Below are 25,512 nucleotides of genomic sequence, written 5' to 3'. Positions count from 1 at the left end.
GCTGATTGATGCAGGATTGCAGGGTGTTTCTGCTGGCATTGGGGTTGTAACAGATCGGTGTAATTCAGCTTTTATCTCATAGGAAAGCCCTCAGTGAGAATACTGTGTGGTCCACTGTGGTGTGTTTTATGGACCTAAAAGGAGAGTTCGGCAGAGTTTCATTACCCGCAGAGGCTGCAAAATTTATGGAAGCTGATCTAACTTTAGCAAGACTAGACAGCCCTAAATTCTGCATTAAAGAGACGCAGAGCACCTCCATGTTATGCTTCCAGGGATCCCCTCTATGAAATAACAGCAGCTTAAAAATGCACCAGCCCCATTACTTGGTTCTGCAGTCCCTTTAGTCCTTACCTCTTGCCCACTGTCATAATGCAAGGGTATTGTTTGTCATGCACCAGAAGCCAGGGATGTTTCAGCACTGTGGCATTAGATGGTTCAGATCCCAGACTGTTCTCATTACAGCATTACTACAGGGTTTGTGAACCTTTTAGGGATGAAAGGGAAATCCGGTTTGGTTCACATTTTAATGCAAACCTAATTTACGCTCAATTTACTGATGCAATTCATGAACTGAAACACAGCATTCTTCCAAATTCACACCTCTGAATTTGGCAATGCTGTACTTCCAACCAAATGTATATGTTCAGGGAAAGTGTGTATAACAATGTGTGTATCGGTGAAAGCAACATGCAGGAATGTGCTATGTCAGGGAAGAGTGCTTGTAAAGATGTGTCTGTTGGGGGAAGTGTGCTCTAAAATGCCTCACAAATTTTTGTGAGGACTTTACAAAAAATCATGAACTGATTTGGAGATCTGAACTTAAGATGGGACGAAAAGAGAAACTGAGAGAAATCAAAACATAGATTTGTCCATCCCCACCTGCCCCCCAGGTATACACAAGTGTGAAATGATGAAGACAAACATACAATTCCCCCCTCTCAAACATACACTCACTTATTGCTATGTGCAGGATGGCATAGAGTCTTCAGTTCTGTGAGACAAGAGAAAGTGCAATAGCCATTCCACGGAGAAGGATCATTATCCATCCCACAGGTTAGAATAGCTTCCTTTCCCACAGTATCCTCTTGGCACACTTGGGCAGATTTTTATCTTTGCAGCCTCTGAATAACTCCTAGATCTGGTTTTCTCCCAGGAAAGAGTTGTGAAGGGTCCTCGACCTGTAGAAACCATCCTAGTCAGTGCTTTGAGGTTGGAAGACAGGCTCTTGGGTCTCAGAAATTTAACTAGAAATGTCAAGGTTTAAGACTGAAACCCTAAATGTACTATAAGTAGGAGGGAAAGAAGTATCATTAAATGCATTAAGACTGGGTGGAGAACTTGTGGCCCTCCAGATGTTAACTGGCTATGCTGGCTAGAGATGATGGGAGTTGGAGTCCAGGAACATCTGGATCCCCACCATTGCAGTAGGACTTACTCCTAATTAAGCACATATTGCACTGCATTGTCTGAACTCCATGGGACATAATTCCTGAAAATACATGTACAGATTTGCACTGTTACTGTCTTTCTCAGGTAGTCTAGGAGGAGTAAAAACTGGTGATGGACCAGAAACAGGGTCCAGGCTTTTTCTTTTTTTCTCTACTTGATGAGAACTTTTGATATTAGCTCTGCCTCCATTTCCATCAGACTCCAGTCCTAAGTATAAGCCAGGCTCTTCCCTCCCCATCCACCAGGTGCTGCCTGTATTACATGTCATCATGTTAAGTAGCTAATTAAATTAAGTAGGTGATCCTAAGATCAATGAGCACAATGAACACGTTTTGCTATGTTATCTGTTTAAACATTGCTTCCATGCCATGGACTTCAGCTGACATTGGGTGCATATTGGTGGACCACTTTGAAGGAAAGCCATTGGCAACAACAAGCAATTAATATTCACTCTTTTGTGTTATGCGATATAAGACCAAAGAGCCTTGATGACTGCAGTATTTACTGTTGGATGTATCCAATTAGAACATTCAGTGATCAAAACTCCAGATTGGTACTGGTTTGTTGTGGGGTTTTTGTTTTTGTTTAAGGAATAATGCAAGCACTCGCAGTTAATTACTATAGAAAGACATGGAGAAAGCTTGGCATGTCTACTGAAGAAAATTATGCAAAATACCTTAAAATAATTACAGGTTCCTTTTGCCCACACCTAATTGAGAGCAGCAGCTTAATTTTCCTAACAACATTCCTTTTTTCTTCCTACCCTTGAAAGCTTCCTTTGCACATCCCTAATTGACAAGAATCCATTTGCTTCAGAGGAAGTAAGTCACTAATTTTAAATGAATGTTTTGCAATTCAGTTTAACTAGGAACTAGTGCCAAGTGCCCACACCTAGGAATCAACATAATTCATCCCTGAAGTGGAGTGTCACTCCATGCGTCATTGCAGGGGCAGCCAACATGGTACCCTCTAGGTGTTTTTGGACAACAACTCCCATCATCCCTCACCATTGACCATTCTGTCTTGGGAATTGTTGTCCAACAGCATCTGAAGGGCACCATGTTTGCTTCCCTCGCAATAGTGGATCAATGAGTATAGTCAAATTTTTCTGCTGACAGCACCATAATTATTGAGCAATTGGGCTCCTGCTAACATGGTTATTGCTTGGTTGGGTCAATAGCGTCTGCAGATGGTTTTTGAGAACCAGCCAGACTTAAATCTTAGAAATCAAAGGGAGTTCAGTATCTTTATCACTTTGACACTGTTCTAAGTGTTGAGCATATATTTCTCTATATACTGCAATTTTATTTGTATGTTTCTGAGAGAGAAAGGGAGCAATGAATGTTTGATGTGTTTATTAATAAAGCAATGTAACAGTCTAGTTAGACTAAGGCAAAATTCATGAAATGTTTCTCTTTTTTCTTGTACAGGAGAACTTCCCAATGGACTGCAACTTTTGAATTTTTTTGGGGGGGTGTATACTGTTCTCAGGCATGAAAGATTCACCTATTTGGAACATCTGTGACTGATTTTAAGTTTTGACAGTCCTAGACTGTTTTCAAGTTTTGTATCCTGTCGGAATCTGCAGACCATATGAAGAATAGACACTGACATTATTGATAATCTTTACAAATTCAGTAACCCTGAAATCTTGGCAGAACAATATTTCACATAAATAGACTCTAATTTATATATTATCTCCCAATGGGTAATCTAGCCATTCTTTAAAAGCAAGGGATGGTTTTAGCAAAGGCTTTGTCATTCTTGAACAGTGTCTGCTAATTGTATTAATGTGCTAAAGAAAGAACATGGAGAGCTCATTCATTGTCTGCTAAATCAATTGTCACTTCCAATTTATGCCATTTTTTTCTAGGAGTGGTGAAAAGTCTGTATTAACACACTGGAAGAAACATTCATTTATCCTACTACAAAAAATAAGTTAGCATACTTTCCATAAACCATGTTGATTGGTTTGATCCATAATACTTTTTTTTCATAAGGTGAATTCCACCTCAAAACAAGGAATTCAAAAATCCCCATAGAGGTAGTTTCTGTACACAAAAGGAAGCTAGTATATCCTAATGGATTATTTACTGGAAGCACTGTAAATGCAGGGACCACACTACTGCAGAGGAATGGTAAGTCACTCAACATCTACAGGAAGGATGAAGAGCAAAGCCAAATAGTGTCCAGTTACTTCAGAGCTTCCCCTGAACCAGATTGGGATGAAAAGTTGAGGTTTTATCATAAAGGGAACAAACTGCAAACCAAGTGGATTGCAATCCCGACATCTGTTTCTGTTCTTTTGCTGTAGAATCCCTCCAGTTGATAATTTGAATTGGAAGCAACGTGGTTGTTTTCATAGGTCCTTTTCTTCCCAGCTCAGATAAAACAAACCTCTCCTGTGGGTCTAATGGTTTGTGTTCTGAATTCGTGGTTTACATGGCAAGGATTCTCTGTATTATATTGCTAACATATTATCCATCTTGAAGAAAGCAGAATGGGCTAGGTCTTGGACAAAGTTTCCCTGATTTTAAGTTCACTAGTCAACAAGACGCTTCTCTAAAAGGGTGAGAACAAATATCTTACAGACAGTGGTAACTCTAAAAACGCATTTTGAATTATTTTCCTTTCCAATGCAAAATTTGAGATGGAAAAATACGGATTTTGAATTTCTAAGCTATCATGGGGCATGATTCATGGGGCAATTCATACTGTTTTTATTCTAATTATTTGTATGGTTTTAATAGTTCGTATGTATGCTTAATTGGTTCTTTTAATAATAGCCTTTTCTATATTTTTAGAAGTTCTTATTTTTATCCATAAGCTGCCTTGAGTCCCTATCAGGGACAAAGGTTGGGTATGTATGTATGTATGTATGTATGTATGTATAAATAAATGTATAAATAAATAAATGATGAATTAGTCCTCCTTTACATAGTTTAGGCTCAGTAGAACACAATACAGAGCCTTAGCTGTAGGGAGCATGAGCAGGTGCAATTGTCACAGAAACATCCAGCTCTAGCAGAAGAGAGGGGACTACCAGTGGATTGATTGCCCTTGGCGGAACAGCATTACACTCTCTTTCCACACAGAGGTCTGCACTTTAATGCTCCATGTTAGAATATTTCTTTGTGTGTGTTTTCTGGGTATGGGTATGTACAGAGACAGGCAGACAGACAGACAGACAGCATACATACACATTATTTACAAGAATATGTCTAATTGTTTTTTTAAAAAATTATGTGTTAGGTAAGATTATTAGTGGGTATTAGATTATTAGATTATAAGTGGGTAGTGTTTCTTTCATTCATCCAAGCCCCAATATTGAAATTAAATTACAAAGTTGGAAATAAAAACACACAACCATCAATACTGCTTACAAATGTTCTCCCATCAGCAGTTCTGGGTGGGAGTTTTTTTAAACAACAACAACAACACAAAACCCTATTATCAACAAAAATATCCCTGTGAATCTGGAGAACTAGACTCAACAACTCTATGATTCTATGTTCTTACGTATTGCTCTTTTTATTGTGATATACATACAATTGTTATTTCATCCTTTTTATGGAAATTCCCAGGACAATTGGATACATTTTGTGCTTTTTTTTACTCCTTTCAGATCAGAACACATATCTCTCTACTGCATGTAAAACTTACCAGGGACTAATTTTAGCAAACTATTTTGTATGCTGAGTGTTCTATAGCACAATTATGACCATTAGTCATTTTATTGTTACATTTGAGATTATCTTATGCATTTGTACAAAGTATCCTTTTGAATACTGGTCATTGACCATAATAAAGAGATTAATTGGCTGAATATTGCTTACAGCTATTTAAAAACCTATGGACAAATTTGCACCCTTTTCCTTAATGGAAGTGGATACACAATGGAAAATGTAATCCAGTCTGTGTATCCAATTTCTCCCAAACAGTGTTAGGTAGGATTCCACTGCTCCACCGCATCCTGCCCCTCCCCTCACTGCAGGTCCACTCTACTCCCTTTGCAGACTCCATAGCCCAGCCTATAAAGCTGAAATTTTTGACAAATTTCCCACTACCGTTAATACCAGTTTAGGCAGAATTAGCATTAGCAATGTGGGGAGGTCTAGTGTAGACAGCTTTCTGGCTACCCTCACAACGTTCAGCACTATAGTTATCGGATCTGCTTCAACCCATCCAAGAGATCAAGTGTTAGAAAAGGTGTTAACAGCCAGAAGTCTGTCTGCACCAAATCCTACAGCAATTTAGCCTCAGCAGTGCTAACGGCAGTGGAAAACTAGTCACAATTTTATTTCATGTTGAAAGAAAAGATGTTGAGAGCTACATTTCATTCAGAATTCAAGAGTTTTATTTATATTAAAAATGACTTCTCAAAATGAAGTGGCAAATTAATTATATGTGGAATTCATGAATTGTTGTGTGACACAAACTAAAGGTGGAGGAAACAAACCAGCTGCCCCCCCTCCATTTGGGATTTTTGAATTGAGAAATTAGGGGTACTCAAGTCAGATTTACAATGCAATGCTAGATCTGTTTTCTCAGAAGTAAGTTCTAATGAGTTCAATAAAACTTACTTCCAGGCAAGTGAGCATTGGATTGAAGCCTTACAGGATAATCCTAACCATGTCTGCCCAGAAATAAATCCCAGTGAATTACTCCCAGGTAGGTGGAGTTAAAATAATTAGCCTTAGGTCCCATTCCCACTATACATTTAAAGCACTGCAATACCCCTTTAAATAGTTGTGGCTTCCCCCAAATAACTTTGGGAGCTACAGTTTGTTAAGGTTGCTTTGAGTTGTTAGGAGACCCTCAGTCCCCTTGCAGAGCTACAATTTCCAGAGTTCCCTGAACCATTCTGAGATGGAGGAAGTTCTCCTTTCTGACATGCACCTAGTTTGTGCAGATGGTGAGATGGAGAAAACAGACACTGACAGATCTGCATTCTGATTTGCTTCTGGAACTTTCTACATTTAAGTAACCAACTTTCACAACTCCATAAGCAAATGGAGGTTAGATGGACTTTTTTTGACATGCCATAACCATACACAAGATCCTCTCGTGGAGGATAAGGTTATCATTGGTTGCTAGCCACAAAGGCTGTGTTTAATCAGTTGTTCTGAACATCAGTTGCTGTGAATTATGAGGAAAAAGAATGTTGTTGCTGTGTTCAGATCCTGCTTTCAGGTTCCCCATAGGCATCTATCTGGTTGACTCCTGTGAGAACAAGATGCTGGACTAGATGAGCCATTGGCCTGATCCAGCAAACTCTTATTATGTACTGTAAGGACAAAGACCCCAGAAGACGTCTGAGGTCCCCCCCCCCCATCATAAGTTGGCAGGTTAACTTATTTTGCATTCAACGTTCTCCATTGGTGCCAGTTTGATTATCCTACTGTAATCAAGATTTGTATGAATGACATTATGTTTATTCTAGTCTCATTCCCTGCTTGTTCTTCTTGTACATAAACAGCTATACCAATACTAAACAACTATAATTTTGCAGTACAGACGCAGATGTGGAGAAACCCGAGCCTTTCAAGGAGGTCAGTCAGGTCAAGAAATATCAGATTTTCATCACCTGATTTCTGTATAGTGAAACCCCCCACGCCCCATGAATTCAATAGCACCAGCTGATTCTTTGACTTAAGAAGTCTATACAATATTGGAAGAAAAAAAAGGATTGGAGCCAGTGAAGAATGACCCCACATACATTTTGACAGAGTTACAGCTCAATTTTATATTGCATTTATAGGACATGTTTTAAAATGTTAGCATGAACAAGGAACAACTGGGGTGGAGAGAGCCCAAAATACCCACTTTCGTTGTCAAGACAAACATAGGTATTTTAAACTATGCTAATGTAATGCTGTTTGTAATGAGATTGGTACCTTGGTACTTTGCCCTGAGTAGTGACAGATCCCAGCTGATACCTCTTAAGTACCAGGAGTGGATGGCACTCACATTCCACTGCAGACAATGACCCACTTTGAACATAAGAGTGTCTGCCTCATGGTTAAGTATCAATGAAACTCTGCTTTAATTAACAACATTAACCTCACTAACTACAAGGCAGCCCTATACATCATCATCAACTGCATTTATTAGTCACCTTTCTCAGAAAGTGACCCAAAGCCAGTCCTTTTTTTCTAGCAAAAAAAGTGCCAGCACTGCGTACCACTGAGTGTCACCAGAACAAAACACAACACTGGCGGTATATGCGATTTACAGAATAATAAACATGTTACATTGGACTTTAGGAATAAAATTTGGGAGGGCAGGCTGGGGGTTATGGAGGGCTACCAACAGATTACAGACCTCCTGAAACCACATAGTGTAGTCAGCCGCTCCTAAAGCTTTTAGATCACAAAATGTGAACTGGTTTGAATAAGAAATGCAGGAATATTTATTTATTTATTTTAAATCTAGTCAGGCTTATTCATAATGCCAAAAGAACGATATCAGATGACTTATAAGATTATGATCAAGAAACAATCACTAAAACTGAATATGAAAATCAGAACAAAATGAAAGCTAAAAACCACACACACACAATAGGCAAGTCTAACACAATGGGAAGACATCTGTAATTTGTTTTAGCTCTCTAGTTGCTGGGTGCAAGAGCCAAAGCAAACCTTTGCCATCTCACTGGAGAAACGTGCAGGCATGTTAATTTGTCTCTAAACGGCCTCGGTCCAGTATTCCTGAAGAAGCGTCTGCACCCCCATCATTATGCCTGGACACTGAGGTCCAGCGCCGAGGGCCTTCTGGTGGTTCCCTTGCTGTGAGAAGCCAAGTTACAGGGAACCAGGCAGAGAGCCTTCTTGGTAGTGGCACCCGCCCTGTGGAACGCCCTCCCACCAGATGTCAAAGAGAAAAACAACTACCAGACTTTTAGGCTGGAGGCAGCATTATTTAGGGAAGCTTTTCATGCTTAATAGACTATTGCATTTTAATATTCTGTTGGAAACTGTCCAGAATGGCTGGGGAAATCCAGCCAGATGGATAGGGTATAAATTATTTTATTATTATTAATTATTATTGTTGTTGTTGTTGTTGTTGTTATTGTTATTATTATTATCTGTGCCTGCTGGGTAGTTGGAGTTCCAGCTGCCTGGCAGACACACAGACAAGACTGCATGACTTTGCTGTCCCCTCACTGGTTCCAAGCTGAGGGAATGGCAGAGCAGGGGTGGAGGAAGGGGGGTGCGGTGGGTGTGGTCTGCCCCGGGTGTCACTACTGAGGGGGGTGACAAAATGCCAGGCGGCACTCACCGCAGGGCCTGCAGTATGCCCGAGCCACACATCTCTCCTGGGAGAGACACGGTGGCTTGGGCATGCGCAGGCTCTGCGCTGCCCAACCGGTCCACCTGCTGCTTTCCCTCCAGCTGTAAGGCAGATGAGTGGGAGGAGGCAGGCAGACTCCAGAGGCCCCGTGGTCCAGTCCACTCCATAGGCAGTGCGCCCCGTCCCTGGGCACGCCATCCCAGGTGCCTGAGCGGCTTCCTCCACCACTGCGGCAGAGGAGCTTCTGTTTGCCTTTGACCTCATGCCACATGTCCCATTCCTTCCAGCTTGAAACTGCTGAAGGGCAGAAAAGGCACATGGCTTTTCTCTGTGTCTGCTGAGTGGTTGGAGCTCAAAGATGCACCATGAAATCAGACACAAGACTCCACTCCTTCGTGGCAAGGGCACATCCTATTGATGACAAAGTTTCAGTTGACTACTCAAAACCTGTCAACCCTTGCTTACATAGGATAGAACTAATCTCATTTTGCAAAAGGTTCTTTAAGCTTGAAATTAAGCTAGTTATAAGCCACATTATTTGCATCAGATACAGGAGAAAGGTGAGAAAGGATATAATGACTTCATAGTACAATGGCAATAACAGAAGTAATATTTTCCAACTACACATATTTAAGAGTAAGATTTATGCTGTTTTACCTAAAGTGACAAAAACAGGATAGTCCCATGGTTACTCCAGTTATTCTTTTGCATTCCATACAAAAGAATACACAACACATCTCATGAAATAAATAATATGACCCACCTAACCCCAGAAGAGACATATAAAAATAAACCGAAGCTACTGGAGGCCTATAAGAGAGAGAGAGAGAGAGAGAGAGAGAGAGAGAGAGAGACTTTCAAAACCTCTCAGCTACCTCTTTGGGGTGGGGTGGGGGAGAGAGAAATATATAAACAATGCCATCAATTTACTCCAAACTCCTCTTGTTTGACCGGATGATAACATGGTTTCTGTTTGTCTTTGCTGGCTCCTCAGTGTGTGTGTTTATCTGTAGCTTGCAGCTAACTGATCACATTCCATATCTGTTCCATTGTGGTAAACCAGCACTATTTGCTTTGTTATCCACCCCCCCCCCCCTCGAGGTGCCTTTTAAAATACTTCCAGATGACAAGTGGCCAAATCGCTTTAAGAGGATGTATGACCAAACCATGCTACATCTGAAAAATGGCATGTGGTGAACAGATTTTCCTCCCTGCTCTACTCCCCAGATGCAGTTGAAAGGAAGAGAATATTGATGGACACACGCACACATGTCCGTGTCACCAAACAGAACAGCCACCACAACATGGAATACTATTAAAGGTGCAGGTCATGTCATGAACAAAAGGAACAGGCAACTGAAGCTCAAGGTCTACCAGACTTAAGCTCATATATTCGTTCCTCACTGGACTGGACTCTTTCCCTTTTTTATGTGATAATTCGTATTCTTACTTGGTTAAGGAATGAGTTTGAGATCTACAAAACTCCTCAAGCTCAAAAGTTTGGAATGGTTTGGAACAGCTATCCTACTGAAGTACAACAAAATCAAATAGGGCTATTTTTTGGGGTACTATATAGCTCAGAGACAAGGGGTTAACTTTCCAATGGAAAAATCAGTTCAGTATCAGTTCAACTTGGTACAATGAGTGGGAAAGCAGGGTCTTTTGGACTGAGTGTTCCTTTGCTTGGCAATAAACAGCCCAATGACCCACTCATATGCTCCAGAAGTAACATCCCTATAGTTCTGAAGTATGGGTAAGGAATTAATTCTACTGAACTCAGTTGGGTATGCCCCTGTGAAATAGGATTTGGGCTGTTAGCCCCGGTGTGAGATCTTTAATACTGTTTCCAACCTTTTTGTAAATGACTCAAAGCAAGTTAGAACCAACTGATGATTGTTTTACCAGATCACACAATTTCCACCAATTTGTAAATAATCATTCACGACAATGGAGCATGAAACACAATAAAGGAATAGAGAGTTTATGAGAGGCAAAGTACTAAAATTAAAGGGTAAACAACAGTCCTCTTTCAGTACCTCTAGTTCTTCCAATATAATTTTCCTTGCTTCCCAAAAGTGAATTAAACCACTTTGCAGAGGGAAGACAGGAGGTTTCAGACTCTTCCCATGCATGATAAGCAGCTGTATCACTTACAAAGATGAATGGCTAAAATAGCATTATCAAATGCAACCATCACCTTATGAACTATAAAATCTGCTTTATTGGATCTGGTTACTAGTCCCAGTTCCTAAAACAGGACAACAAGCAAGGAAGATGATTCTGGACAGAACATTTCAGATGGAATGTGAGAAAAACTTTAGTGCAAATGAAAAACCTATTCACCTGGAGCTAAAGGTCTTTGGAGGCATGTATGTATTTGAGTTTGTGATGTGAAAGTTATTTAAATACACACACAAAAGTCACCCAATTCACTTGAATATAACTTTCTGATACTGTATTCCTAGATTCATAATATCCACCCAGCAGCAAGTTCAAGAGACACCAGGATGGGAATGGGGGTACTGAGCTCTTGAACATAAATGTTATTGGACATCTCTAATTCCTTGGACTACGGAAACATTTTCTTTGGAAAGAGGATAAAACTATTCCTATTTTCTTTCTCCAAAGTGTGTGTGACCTTTTGGATTCTCAACAATTCTAAGAAACATGTACAATTTTTTTCTTGACTCTCGGTCATATCTGTTCCATCTGCACAATGGAAGGGTTCTATTTCATTATTCACCTCCTACATGGAACTTAGTTTGGTTAAAGCTTAAATTAGAACTTTTTTTAAAAATAGCATGGCTCAGGCCTGGGACCTGTTTAGCAATAATAAAGAAGCACTGTGATTACTTCCTGCTGAGTAATTGCAAGCATGCAAACATCTCAGGAAAGCTTCCATTTCAGGCAGTATGAATTCTAACACACTTGCCTATGACTGTCTGCTGTGGCATTTGTGCTTCTCATGCATTTCCACAGTATCTACGCAAAGTTGACAGTACCAAAATGCCAGCCTCTATCCCCTCCTCCAATCTGAATTTGCCCTTTCTGCAGAAAATGCAACAATTTTTTAAAAAAGGTTGCCAACGTCTCATTTACAATATCTGTGACCCATTTGCAATATTTCTATGACCAATTTGCAATATTAAGCCCTCATCTGGAAGGACTCTATAATAGCAGCAACTGCCATTTTAGAAATTCGGTGGATACAGATTCAGTCATTCTGATTCAAGGAACGAGGTAGTTGAGCAGCTTGGCAGCTGTATCCATGACTGAGCAGCCCTACTTAGGATCCACGCTGCTCACCCAAAAAAGGAGGAGGGGCTAGAAAAGGTGCCTAAACACAGTCTGCCTCCTTTTCCCCCCTGACTGGATTACCGTGCCCAGTGGGGTCACCACCTAGCAGTCGTAAAAGACAAATGAACTTTGGAACATGGAATATACGGACTTTGTCAGATAACACAGACAGCGAGCATCCTGAATGCAGAACTGCCATCACTGCAAGAGAGCTGCAACATTTTAACATCGATATTGTAGCGCTTCAAGAGACTCAAAGAGCAGGCGAGGGACAACTGAAGGAAGAAAAAGGAGGCTACACATTCTTCTGCAAAGGTCTATCTGAACAATAACATCAAATACATGGGGTAGGCTTCACTATCAAAAACATTAAACCATAGGGGGTTCCCCCCTCCCAAAAAATGTGTTGTGTAAAGAGGGTCTTAGAACCATGCTGCTAAAGTTGGATGTAACTTTAGTACAGAGATGAGAGACTGGTGGCCCTCTAGATGTTGTTCAAATCATAGCTCCCAGTCATGCTGCCTTGGGCTGATGGGGAATTGGAGTCCAACATCTGGAAGGCAACAGAATCCCCATCCCTCTTTTTGTATGTTCTTAATCAGCACCTGCATTGTTCTTTATATAGTGTGTCGATATCCATATTATGTATTTTTTTCCTCTTCCTGGGAGCCAGGACAGGTGGGAGATGGCATTATCACAAAGTATTCTTTTCCAGCAATACATACTGCAGGAAATGCATTTAGATGTACCTTGTAATAGGCTACACTTTGCAGCAGTGAGTTTCTTGCAGAAGTTTACAATAGTCTGGGGAGTTGTTTGCTTGGAAAAACATGTGAAAAAAACCATCCAAACCAGGGAGAATTCCCACAACAAAACCCACAGTTGCTGCTGAGGCAAATGTGCCCATAATGTGACTCCATGACTCATGTGCTTAAAATTAAGCAGTACATTCTAACAGTCTGTTTGGTTAAAGCAAAGGCATGTAGAGAAGGAACAAGTTTATTATTGAAGGTTAAAACGAATTAGCTTGCATTCTAATTTTTAGAAAGAAATATTTGCCCTTTCATAGCAGTTAGAAATATTTCATTTGCTGGTCTAATTAACTTCATAGGCAGAAAACAGAGATGTATGGCCAAATCCATTTATTCAGGACAGCAGACTAACTGGAACTTACTTCTGAGTAAGCATGCTATGACTTCAGTTATGCACCATTTGTACTATATAGTTAAAGCATTATCATACCACTTTAAACAATGCCTTCCCGCAAAGAATTCTGGGAACTGCAGTTGAAAGATGCTGAAAGTTGTTAGGAGACCCTTAGTCTCCTCACAGAGCCACACTTCCCAGACTGCTCTGGGAATAAGGGTTGATGGTTAAACCACTATGGGAATTGTAGCTCTCTGAGGAAAATAGAGAGAAGGGAGAGGAATAAGGAAGGATCAGGTTTTGGTGTAACTGAAATGGCAAATTTAGGGCTGATTGACTGATGCTGAATAACCCCATAGTAAAGGCTAAGTTTAAATGAAATCAGTGAAGATTGGTTGATGAAGGAATAGAAATAAGAACATAAGAAGAGCCTGTGGGATTGGACGAGCAGTCCATCTACCTGAGTACAAGAGAACTTTCCCCTCCTGAAGACTAAATGTATTATCATTGATTGGATGTTTACAATCTCCTGTGCTAGCTTTTTGAAGTCCTAGGCTACCAACGGTGGACGTGAATCAGACAGGAGCAAGAGGTGCAACGTCTACATGTTTTAAGGATATGGAGTGTCAGCTATTCTAATTCTTCTATGAGTGGTGCTGGAGTCTGGAAATTTCATTGGGGAATTATATGTTCAGTAGGATCTTCCTTTTCTAATGTTTAAGAAATACAACCAAATACTCTAAAAATATTCCCTGGCCTGTGAACTATAGCCAGAGGATAGATTCTTTCCTTCTCGTGTGCTTTTGCATTGGAACAAAAAGAATAAAATTCTTTGGGTTAGTTTGGATCAGTTTATTTCCAGAATTAAGGCAAGAGACAACATTTTACTCAGCAGAGAAGCTACAGTGAAAGTTCCCACTGAACTTTGTATTTATCCTGGAATTGAGGGAATAGGATCTTCAGAAGTGAGAGCCAAGGGAGTAGGGTCAAAATATTAGACTTCTCATGCTAGCATTTGTATCCCGTTTTTGTACGGGGTTAAAGGCCAATTCCCAAATACTGTAGTTGGGGCAGCCCAGGACCTCCATACACGCTGCAAAGGCTTGTGCCTGTCAGATGTCACTTAGGTGCTACACTGGTTGGACTTCATTCCTGAAGGTGCACTCCATTGTCTCAAGACAGATGCCAACAACCTCTTATAGAACAGTAGCAGTTTAGGAAACTGAATTCATTGGTATTAGGGCAATTGAAAAGAAATGCCAGTTCCACAGAACACCATGTTTTAATCATATTAGGACTGGGCTACTGTAGACACTTTATATGGGTCTGCTTTTCAAATGTTCTCAGAAGCTTCAGCATGTTCATGATTCAGACACCAATTTGCTGATGTGGGAGGCTGCAGGGATCTTATGTGGCCAATCTTAAAACATCTTTGTTGACTCCCTGTTGCTTCCAGGCTCAATTCAAACTTCTGGTGTTGACCTTTAAACTAAAACCCTCAGTGGCTGTGACCATGATAACTAAAATAATTTGTTAAACCACCCATATCCTCAGATGTTCCTCAGAGGCTATGCTCCAGGTGCCACTCCTCACTGAAATATGGTGGGACTAACCAGCAACAGGGACTCCTCAATGGTGGCACAAGAACTGTAGAACTTCCTCTCAAGGGAAAAGTCATTCCAGCCCCCTCTCTGTTGGTTTTTGATGCTAGGCAACTGCCATATTTACAGAGAACAGGTGGTTTTTAAGTGTGAAGTGATTTACTCCTTTGGCTGCTAGTCATTGACTTAAATCATTTTGCCCAGTATTCTCTACTTGTGACAGGTATTGGCACTCCAGGGTGTCAAAAAGAGATATTTCCCAGTCCTACTGGGAACCACATGTGGCCCTCAAGGATTTTTTGGGTGGCCCTCAGCAACATTTGATCCCACCCCCATCCCAAACCCCTGGCCTACCTGGTGTCAAGTCAATATGTCAAGCCCCCAGCCCAGGGTCAATCCATGTGTTCAAAGTTCCACAGAGATCCTGGAACAAGCTGAGGCCCATCAACATGGGCAGTTGAGCAGACACAGCACTTCAGCTCCACTTCCCTTTTGGACTTTGCATGCAGATTGCAGCATCTGGGCTTGACGAGGCATGTGACCCTCACCTGTTGCAAGCCTACTCCAGCTTGTAACATAGGCCTTGCTCCCTCCTTCCCTGCATGACAAGGCAGTGTGGTGCCTGCAGGTTCTGTGTCAAAATACTCTGTGGCCCACTTGGTATGAAAGGTGGGCCACTCTGATTTAATTGGTGGAGCCAGGGATTTGAACTTTGAACTCTGACCTTATGTCTGCAAAGTATGTGTTCTACCATTGAGCTATACAGAGGGGGTTTTATTATTTTTTATTTTGCAGGTTCTTAGGGGTTTGGGGGGGAGGTATTGCATACTACTGATTTCTTTAATTTAATTACTTACTGATTGATTGTTTTGCAGGTTTTATTTATTGCCTTAATTTTATTTTAAAGCCCAATTCTGCATTCCAAAGGCAGGGGAGAGGGAGAACTGAAGGCAGATAAAATGCCCAAAGGACTCCTGTTGAGAGAGCATAAGTAGGGATGGAGGAGAAATGTGGTTCAGTATGCATTTAAAGCCAAATCTTACTGAAAATAATAGGCATAAATGCATTATCTTAGGGGAAATTTCTTGCAAAAATGTGCACATTAGTCAAAACAGTGTATTAAAATGTGTTTATTAGGTGGATTCACCCTAAAATGCTAATTACTTTCACAATAATTTTTTTAAAAATGCAAATCACTGCAAAATGTGGAGAACTGAATTTTAGACTGGAAAAATGAGGAATTGAGAGAACTGAATCACCCCAGATTTTATTAAAAATCCACCTACTGTCATTTACAAGTGTAATCCTGTGCATCCTTACACAGAAGTAAGTCCTGCTGAGTTCAATGGGACTTACACCCAGGTAAGTATATAAGATTGGAGCCATAGCTACTTTTATCTATCAGGAGACAGCTTTACACAAACTGTCCCATAGACTGAATAGCCACCGATTTTCCTGAATTGGACTGATTTGGACCGATTGGACTGAATAGCCACCGATTTTCTGATGTGTCAAAAGATTCCTCAACATAAGAAAAGCAAGGTTCCAGGGCTACTTTTTAATGGAAAGCTATAATTTCCAATTAAGGTTTACTTTTCTAATACTGGCTGCGGTGACAGTTTAACCACATGGTGGAAGATAAGCCCACATTCTCCAAATTACTAAGATTGGTCTATTAAAATATGCCACATATAGAGTAAGAAGTTAGTAGTGCAATACTGATCCATTGCTTTCTAAATCTCAACTGGCCTTTAAATTTCCAAAGAGAAACAGATGTTAACATTGCCCAGAATGTTACCATCACTAAGTATCAGTTCATTCCAGCTGTTTAGGTATGTGGCAGTGAAATGACCCATTAAAAAGAAAAATACACACACTGGTTATGCAGCCTGCACTAAATAATCTGACAGAGAAGGCAGCAACACCAAATATAGCTTGCATGTTGCCACAAAGGAAAATGGTGAGAGGACACATTAAATGCGCAGATCACATTTGTTAAAGTTAAAAAAGAAAAGAAAGATAATTTTAATGTCATCAGACATGGACATATTAAGTCTACCATGTCTGCATGGAAATAAAAAGCCAAACAGAGTCACTTTTTGTCGTGGTTAATATCAGTTTGCAGCCACAAACCAGTCAAAATCAGCTGACACCAAGTTATAACAAATTGTACTGCGTGCTGTAGGTTCTACTCTGTAACATGCAATGTTAATTGCTTCTTGTAAATGGCAAGTTCAAATTGTTTCAGTTATCCTGTCACGCTGCACATCCTTTTAGGGTATGGTTCCACCACGATGTCTCTGCTGCAGTTCTCACTCTATTTGGGATTGCCCTCAGCTGCCCCCTTGGTGTCCCTTATTTATTTGCTTATTGAAACATTCATATATCACCTTTCAGCCCCCATGAGGGCCCCCGTGATGATTCACAATAATTAAAACACACCGCTGGTACAATAGAAATCGAGAAGAGCCAAATTACTAGGTAAAGAAACAAAATAAGAACTGCAATGTGTGAAGTTGACATACAATTAAACTCCATAAAATAAAATGCTTTGACTCTGCCCACCTACAAACTATCAGTGAAGGGACCAGTCAAACCTCTTTTGGGAGAGAGTTCCACAATCAAGAGTAGGCCCCATTTTCTGTGACCTGCTACCTGCATCTCCCTTGACGCGGAACAGGGCATCTGATGATGACCGTAATTTGTGGGGTGGTTTGTCTGGAAGGAGGAGGTTCTTCAGATACCCTGATCCCAAGCCATTTAGGGCTTTATACGTAAAAACCAGTGAGTTAAACTGGGCCTGGAAACAAACAAGGAGTTAGTGCAGATGGTAAAAGTCTGGTGTAATAAGTTTTAAAACCCAGACAGCTGAAGGCATTCAGGTCACTGCAATTTGTACCAACTGCAGTTTTCAAACGTTCATCAATTGTACACAAAACATACCACAGGAATCTAATCCAGAATTGACTAAGATATGCAGAAATGTGGCCAGAATTGCCTTCTCCAGGAAGAGACAAAACTAGCACACCAGTTGAAAGGGCATAAGTGCACTTGTTGCCACCGTTGTCACCCAGATATCCGGGACCAATGTTGCATCTAGTGTATGTCAAGAGGGAAAGTGCCCTGGGTTCCTTCAAGAGGAAGGATGGGGTATTAGTTCAATGAATAAATACACACAAACAGAAGTACATTATTTTACTTAAACACACATTTGAAAGGCCCTCAGGGTATTTGGTGTGTGATGACACCAGTATGCTGCCCACAACCATTTCTCGTTTCTCATCTGGTTCTGGTGAAACTGCTAAAATTCTGACCAAATGTCTGATCACCGAGGGACTAAAACTAAGGCTAAATCCACATAAGATTAGCATTTTGATGTGGGTGGGGGGTAGCCTGGGAAATCTATTTTGAATGATGTAGGTGCATAACCTGTTATACTACCCTTAAGAATAAGATTCAGAGCTTGGGAGACTTCCTGAACCTGACATTGCTTCTGGATGTGGCCAGAAGCTCATTTTGCCAGCTGATTTATTTTATTTCCAAACTGCCTTTCCTCCCCCAAACACTCAGGATGGGGTTTGACATAATCACATACTCAAGGAACACAGTCAGACATGCTATAGGTCCACTGTGCTATATACAGATATGTTATAGGTCCAATATGCTATATTTGTGCACTGTGTTGAGCTGAACCCTGCCATTCATGTTGGTAGGTGCAAAGGCCTTCTGACTGAAAATGTGTTGCTGAATGGTAATCCATTTGTCATTTGCCTTGCCTGCCCTACTTCCTCCCTCTGGAGACAAATCCTATACTCACTGTGACTTCCAGAATGTATTACAAAATCCATTTTTGGCTGGATATCCATTGTCACCATCATATCAAGAGCAATCCCTCTGGCTGATGTTCCAGGTCTCTTGAACACTAGGAGAAAAGCAACATACTTCCTCATTCTCATGCCTGCCTTGGGGGCAAGAAGTAACACTTAAATGGTTGGGATCAGCTGCCAAACCTTTTGGCTTTCTTACTGTGGGATAAATATTGTTAAATGATTGAGATGATAAATGCCACAAACATGACTGCAATGACCACAGCAAGGTCACTTTTGCAGTAATCCAGTCTACCTCCACTGACGAAGCACTGTATGAATTTCTGGCAGTGGCAAGCAAGTTGTGGAAACTCTGACTCAGGATAGAGTTGTGTCCTATGTCAACAAAGGGACCAGAATTTCCATTCTAGAAAAGCCACAGCAACACAGGAAGCTGCCTTGTACTGAGTCAGACCAATTGGTCCATTTAGCTCAAAGTGACTGGCAGTGCCTCTGCAAGGTTTCAGGCAGGAGACACTCCCAGTCCTACCAAGAAATGCCAAGGACTGAACAAGGGACCTTCTGCATGCAAAGCAGATCCTCTACTACTGAACTATGGTCATGCCCTGTACTACAATCTGAGCTCAAGGACAGAAAAAGCCCTTTACCTCATCTCTATCTTTACCCTGGACCGTTTATATCCCACCCTACTCCGTTCCTAAAGAGATCGCCAATGGCCTGAGACTATTCTTTTGCATCTTTGCTATGATGAATGGGTGGATGGTTAAAAAATGCAAGGTGTTATGCCAAATTCAAAGGAGTTACAAATAACTTCCAGGTATCAATGCAATATGCCACTGTACTGTGGGGTGGTGATTCTTGCTTTCTGCTGTGAACTGTGGAAGGACCATTGCTTGGTTGTAGATCCACCTTGCATGCAGAAAGTCCCAAGTTCAATTGCTGGTGTCTCCAGGTAGGACTGAGGAATGCCGGTGTCTGAAACCCTGGGAAGCCACTGCCAGCATCTGACTCAGACCTATGGTCTGACTCAGTACAAGGGAATTTCCTGTGTCCATAAGTTGCTAATTTTCACATTTGTGTGAATATATAAAGGGTAAAGGGGACCCCTGACCATTAGGTCCAGTCGTGGCCGACTCTGGGGTTGCAGCGCTCATCTCACTTTATTGGCCAAGGGAGCCGGCGTACAGCTTACGGGTCATGTGGCCAGCATGACTAAGCCACTTCTCGTGAACCAGAGCAGCACACAGAAATGCCGTTTACCTTCCCGCCGGAGCCGGTACCTATTTATCTACTTGCACTTTGACGTGCTTTCAAACTGCTAGGTTGACAGGAGCAGGGACCGAGCAACGGGAGCTTACCCCGTCGTGGGGATTTGAACCGCTGACCTTCTGATCGGCAATTCCTAGGCTCTGTGGTTTAACCCACAGCGCCACCCGTGTCCCTGTGTGAATATATATATGTGCGTTAAATCATTGTGACAATGCACAGGCATTACACAGAGCATGGACATCCTACTGCACATATATAATTATCCCTCCCTCTCATGCATGTGTATAAATGAACATGCCAAGCTATTCTCTTTAAAAGGGCACTTACAAGTTATTGGAATTTATTCAGTTTTTTAATAAACGTAATTGTTGCCTAAGTGCACTTCCCAAAACTGAATTTACATATTTCCCGGCAAAATAGCATGAGTGACATCTCTCCGTAACAGATTCTATAAACATGGAAAATATGTGTTCCTTAAGAATCTCTCATGTTTGTATTCAAGTGGCAAAAATGGACAAGCAATCTTTTGTCTTATCCCATGTTTTGGCAACTGAGACAGAAACTTTCACTTTGCCAGTGAGTTGGCTCAGTGGGGTAAACAAAGTGGTCAGTGGCCTGAACCTTCTGTGGCCAAATGTGTCATTAAAGCCTGGTGGTCCATGCGTAAGGTGAAACCACGACCATATAAACATGCATGCCATTTCCCACACATCCAAAAGAATGCTCGGTCCTCCAACATCGTCACAGTGGAGCTGTGTTTTGGGTACCAGGATCTGGGAAGCATGGAACAGGCTTTTAAACAACCAGATGGGTTTCCATTAAAATTATACAACTCTGAAGATGATAAAATGAAACCGCATATGGAAATTCCCTGTAAGTCACTTTTGAAAATGGAGGAAGTGATTTCCACCCTGATCCTGAACACAATACTTAGAACAAGTATGCCCCGCTGATTTTAGTGGGAATTACTTCCACGTAATATGCTTAAGCTAAGAATGACAAGCCTTGTTTGCACTAGTATTTTGCTGTGAATTAAATTTCTCATAGAATTAGATCTAACTTGATTCAAACCACCATATATAATGTCCCACATCAGATGTTGCAACAAAGCATGGCTTGTCGTTATAAATCTCAGGCTCATCCGCTACCTCCTTCCCCACTGTTCCAGGTATAGGCTGAAATACTTGGAATTAATCCTATTGAATTAACTACTGGGCATTTCAGTTAAACGCGTTGTGAACTTCATAAAGGGAAATCATGTTGATGAAAGTGGCACTCCACAGCACCATCTGATGCCACAGTGTTATAACGCATATAAAGTGTTTTATCTTTACGAATGTAGCTGAGTCCCAGGAAGCTATGACCTGTACAAACCATAGTTCAAACTAGGGGACCAAGCCATGGTTTAGGTCCTAGTTTGGTATCTTGGTTTGTACAAACCAGTTTCATATATTTAGAAGAAAGTATTTTTGGTTTTTAAAATGTATAACATTTATATCCCACCTTTCCCCAAGGAGTTGAAGGCAGCATACATGCTCCTTCCCTTCCCCCATTTTATCCTCAGTTCATCCTTGTGAATTAGACTGAGAGACTGACTGTCCCACAATCACCCAGTGAGTTTAATGGCTGAGTGGGGATTTGAAACCTGATTTCCCAGGTCCTCATTCAACACTCTAACCATGACAGTACACTGACTCTCACAACACACTGGAACTCTGTGATGGAAGCTAATTAGCTTCTCAAAGGAAGCTTTACATCTCCTCCCAGATGCACAAATGAGAGATGGAAGGTAGGGGGAACTGTGTAAGCACATAACAACAAACTATGTTTCGTTAGTATGTCTGAATCAGACTATCATCTGCTCAAAGAACATCTGATACACAAACTGATGTGGCCACAAGAGTAACCTATGTCAGCTGCAGCACAAAAATGGTCCTGCTGCGAAGAAGGTCATAGAATCATAGAATCATAGAGTTGGAAGAGACCACAAGGGTCATCGAGTCCAACCCCCTGCCAAGCAGGAAACACCATCAGAGCACTCCTGACATATGGTTGTCAAGCCTCTGCTTAAAGACCTCCAAAGAAGGAGACTCCACCACACTCCTTGGCAGCAAATTCCACTGTCGAACAGCTCTTACTGTCAGGAAGTTCTTCCTAATGTTTAGGTGGAATCTTCTTTCTTGTAGTTTGGATCCATTGCTCCGTGTCCGCTTCTCTGGAGCAGCAGAAAACAACCTTTCTCCCTCCTCTATGTGACATCCTTTTATATATTTGAACATGGCTATCATATCACCCCTTAACCTCCTCTTCTCCAGGCTAAACATACCCAGCTCCCTTAGCCGTTCCTCATAAGGCATTGTTTCCAGGCCTTTGACCATTTTGGTTGCCCTCCTCTGGACACGTTCCAGTTTGTCAGTGTCCTTCTTGAACTGTGGTGCCCAGAACTGGACACAGTACTCCAGGTGAGGTCTGACCAGAGCAGAATACAGTGGCACTATTACTTCCCTTCAACTAGATGCTATACTCCTATTGATGAGGCGATACAATGGAGTCAGAAAGCAGAGTGGATTTTCCTGAAAGCCCCTCTTGGAATAATACAGCCAATATCTGTCCAGTATGAAATTAAGAACACATGAAGTTTTTAGTACTTCCACTTGGGATGAGAAAGTGAGTTGGATTCTGACGAGCAAAAGAACCTGGAGAGTTGCTGGCCAATAATTTTTCCACACAATGTGAATTTCTGTGTACGTGATCATGCCCCTGAAGGGTGCTTCCAGACAGCACCCAGCCATTGCTGGTCAACTGTAAACTAGAAGTGGCATAGCAATTCTTCTTCTCTCGTCATCAACAGGGTAGATACCTAATTTCAAGAGGCCATTTGTGCACAGCTTAGTCAGAACTCATACAAAAGTGTGGAGCGGACCTCTGAACATTGCAACTACTAGTTAATCACTCTTCAAAAAAGTCTTACAAAATTATGAAATTTTGTGGCTGGCCTAAGGTCATGAGCTTTATGGCTGAGTGGCGATTTGAACCCTGCTCTCCCAGGTCCCAGCCCTACAGCCTAACCCCTACACAACACTGGCCTTCCCTTTGCATTGAAGCTTTGGAGTACAGTGGTACCTCGGGTTAAGTACTTAATTCGTTCTGGAGGTCCGTACTTAACCTGAAACTGTTCTTAACCTGAAGCACCACTTTAGCTAATGGGGCCTCCTGCTGCTGCCATGCCGCTGGAGCACGATTTCTGTTCTCATCCTGAAGCAAAGTTCTTAACCTGAAGCACTATTTCTGGGTTAGCGGAGTCTGTAACCTGAAGCATATGTAACCCGGGGTACCACTGTACTGAAGTGAATCTCTTCTGCACATCTCTGGTATGATATCATGTCCCAATATCAAGTCTGTTGCTGTGAAAGAAAGGTTGTTCCTTGCAGTGGAGGAAGTCAAAACGTGAATGTGTGGAGGGGATGTAGTAATCATACAGAAAAGCCCTAAGGAACGAGAGGAGCATCTAAACCCTGCTGCAGAGCTTGTCCTTTAAAAAAGAACCCCAACCCACTGTATTTGTTTTAGAATGTTTGTTTGTTTTATTCTCCATAATTTGGTATGAATTGGCATTTACAGCTTTTATTCCATGTTGCACAGCTGAAACACCAAAACACGTTTTTATATGTATCCTTTTAAAATTACTGCTAGCAGCGCAAGGTAAACACATCTGTTTTGATTAGCTACATTCCGTGTTGTGTGTCAGAACAAAAAAAAAAAAAACCTCTGTAAAAAACATTGGCTGTACTGTACTGTAAGATCTATGCATAATTATTTCGAAAACACAGAAAACCAGGCAGACAGGAAAGTAATGAGTAAAATATGTTTTTTTAAAAAATAAATAAATAAATCCTCAAATGAATAAAAGGTTTAGATATTATAAACAAAACACTTTTTTTTTTTTTTTTGGTCAGGTCAGTTTCTTTTAAACCCAGCATATTTATAAGGGTGCCCTGCTTTTTAAAAAGCTGTATATAAACTAGATAGCATGCGTAGCTGCTCTGTTTAGAAAACAGCAAAGTACCATGTTAAAAGTCTCTGTTTAGTCAGCCCACCCACAGAGGAAAAAAAAGTTGACATTTAAAAACAGGATATAGTGAACAGTTTGTACCATTGTGCCCAGTAAATCTGACAGTTCCCTGCTGACGTTTTAGTTGAGTATGAGAAGTGAAGAACTAACTTCCTCGGCTTCACAGAGGATAGGAACCAAGTTTCACATGTAGGCAAGGATCATGGGGCCTGCCTGCACAAGTAATCTTGAACCAAGAAAACCTTTATTTTCCACAGCACAGGATTCTATCTTGGAGCTCACTGATACTGAATGTGCTAATGGATACATGCATTATTTGAGTCAAGAGACAAAGATTGGAATCTGGATGCCTGTGGCAAACTCCTGGCCCACGCACACAGATTGCAGCACCAATGTTGGGCCAAAGGATCTTCCAATCCTTTTGCAATGTCTCCAGTGCTGCGCCAGCATTCTGTTGCACCAGTGGCACTGCAGTGTTGGGTTCAGCCCTCCATGTGCAAGTTACTTGTGCAAGAAGAGAGAGAGAGTGGTCTTGAACAACCCAAAAACCGAGTGGGGGAGGGGAGAAGAAGAAGTAGAAGAAGAAGAGTACTGTTTGGGCTACAACTCCCATCATCCCTAGCTAGCAGGACCAGTCGAAATAAATAAAAAAATTAAAAATTGTCCAGTAGCAATTTTTAAATCTTTGACAATTTTTTATTTATTTCACCTACCTGAATCTAGCAGGACCAGTGGTCAGGGATGATGGGAATTGTAGTCCAAAAACAGCTGGAGACCCATGTTTGGGAAACACTGCTCCGGGATGATGTTGGACTACAACTCCCAGCCCTAGCTAGTGTGCTCAGTGGTCAGGGATGATGGGAAGTGTAGTCCAAAAACAGCTGGAGACCCATGTTTGGGAAACCCTGCTTTAGACTATGTAGGTGTGTGTTGCCTTTGGAGATGCAATTATCTGATAATCTCAACATTAAGAACGTAAGAGCATAAGAAGACCCTGCTGGATCAGGCTAATGGTCCAGATGCCTGTGGGAAACCTACAGTCAGGATCCAAGTTCATCTGCATATCATGTTGCAAGGTTGAAAAAGCTTCTCCACCTCTGGGATAAACCTTACTGAGCTAGATGGAGCAGGGATCTGCTTGGGTCTAAGCTTTACTAGACAATGTTGCTGAGCATCTCAATGCAGGTCAGTGGGTCTAGTGCAGGAATGTTGCACAAGCCCTGCTGAAGGAAAGGGTGGATGCTCAGAGACACTGCTTGATGGGTGGTGTCCACAATACCTTTAAGTGAAGAGATATTTATGGATGCAGAAGCAATGCCATAGTCTTGTAGATCCACTGGAGGAGAGGGCTAGCTTTAGGAGCAGGGTGCTAGAAGATGTCTTAAATGGGTCTTTTATCCCTGGATCCCACCTAGTACCTCCAATATATCTTGTGCAAATCAGTAAAGAAATAAAATCCTGCCAGCAAGTGAAAGGAGCAATATTCTCCAAATGCAAAAAATGAGCAAGCCCACCCCACCCCCCGGAGAAATGTAGTAACTCTTATCCTGTATCTTTG

At 41.4% G+C, this 25,512-nt stretch overlaps 1 protein-coding gene across 7 annotated transcripts in view; it reads right to left on the bottom strand.

The window, feature by feature from the left end:
* LOC308485880 (uncharacterized protein) overlaps positions 1-25,512 on the bottom strand; it is a 131,636-nt gene that overhangs the window by 51,483 nt on the left and 54,641 nt on the right. For 5 of the 7 annotated variants that reach the window (XM_081022135.1, XM_081022137.1, XM_081022136.1 and 2 more), the window contains one exon: positions 18,604-18,708. The exons of 1 other annotated variant lie outside the window; for it this stretch is intronic. In XM_081022135.1, the coding sequence (XP_080878261.1) occupies positions 18,604-18,664 (61 nt within the window). In that variant the 5' untranslated portion in view covers positions 18,665-18,708. Of the gene's footprint in view, positions 1-15,657; positions 15,761-18,603; positions 18,709-25,512 lie in introns of those variants that run through there. One more of the 7 variants, XR_013990797.1, reaches the window with a different exon arrangement.

This window comes from Podarcis pityusensis (assembly GCF_964106645.2).
Source record: "Podarcis pityusensis genome assembly, chromosome: 9".
Classification (NCBI taxonomy): Eukaryota; Metazoa; Chordata; class Lepidosauria; order Squamata; family Lacertidae; genus Podarcis; species Podarcis pityusensis.
The sequence above is the reverse complement of the archived record's forward strand: the minus strand, read 5'-3'. Positions and strand labels throughout refer to the sequence as shown.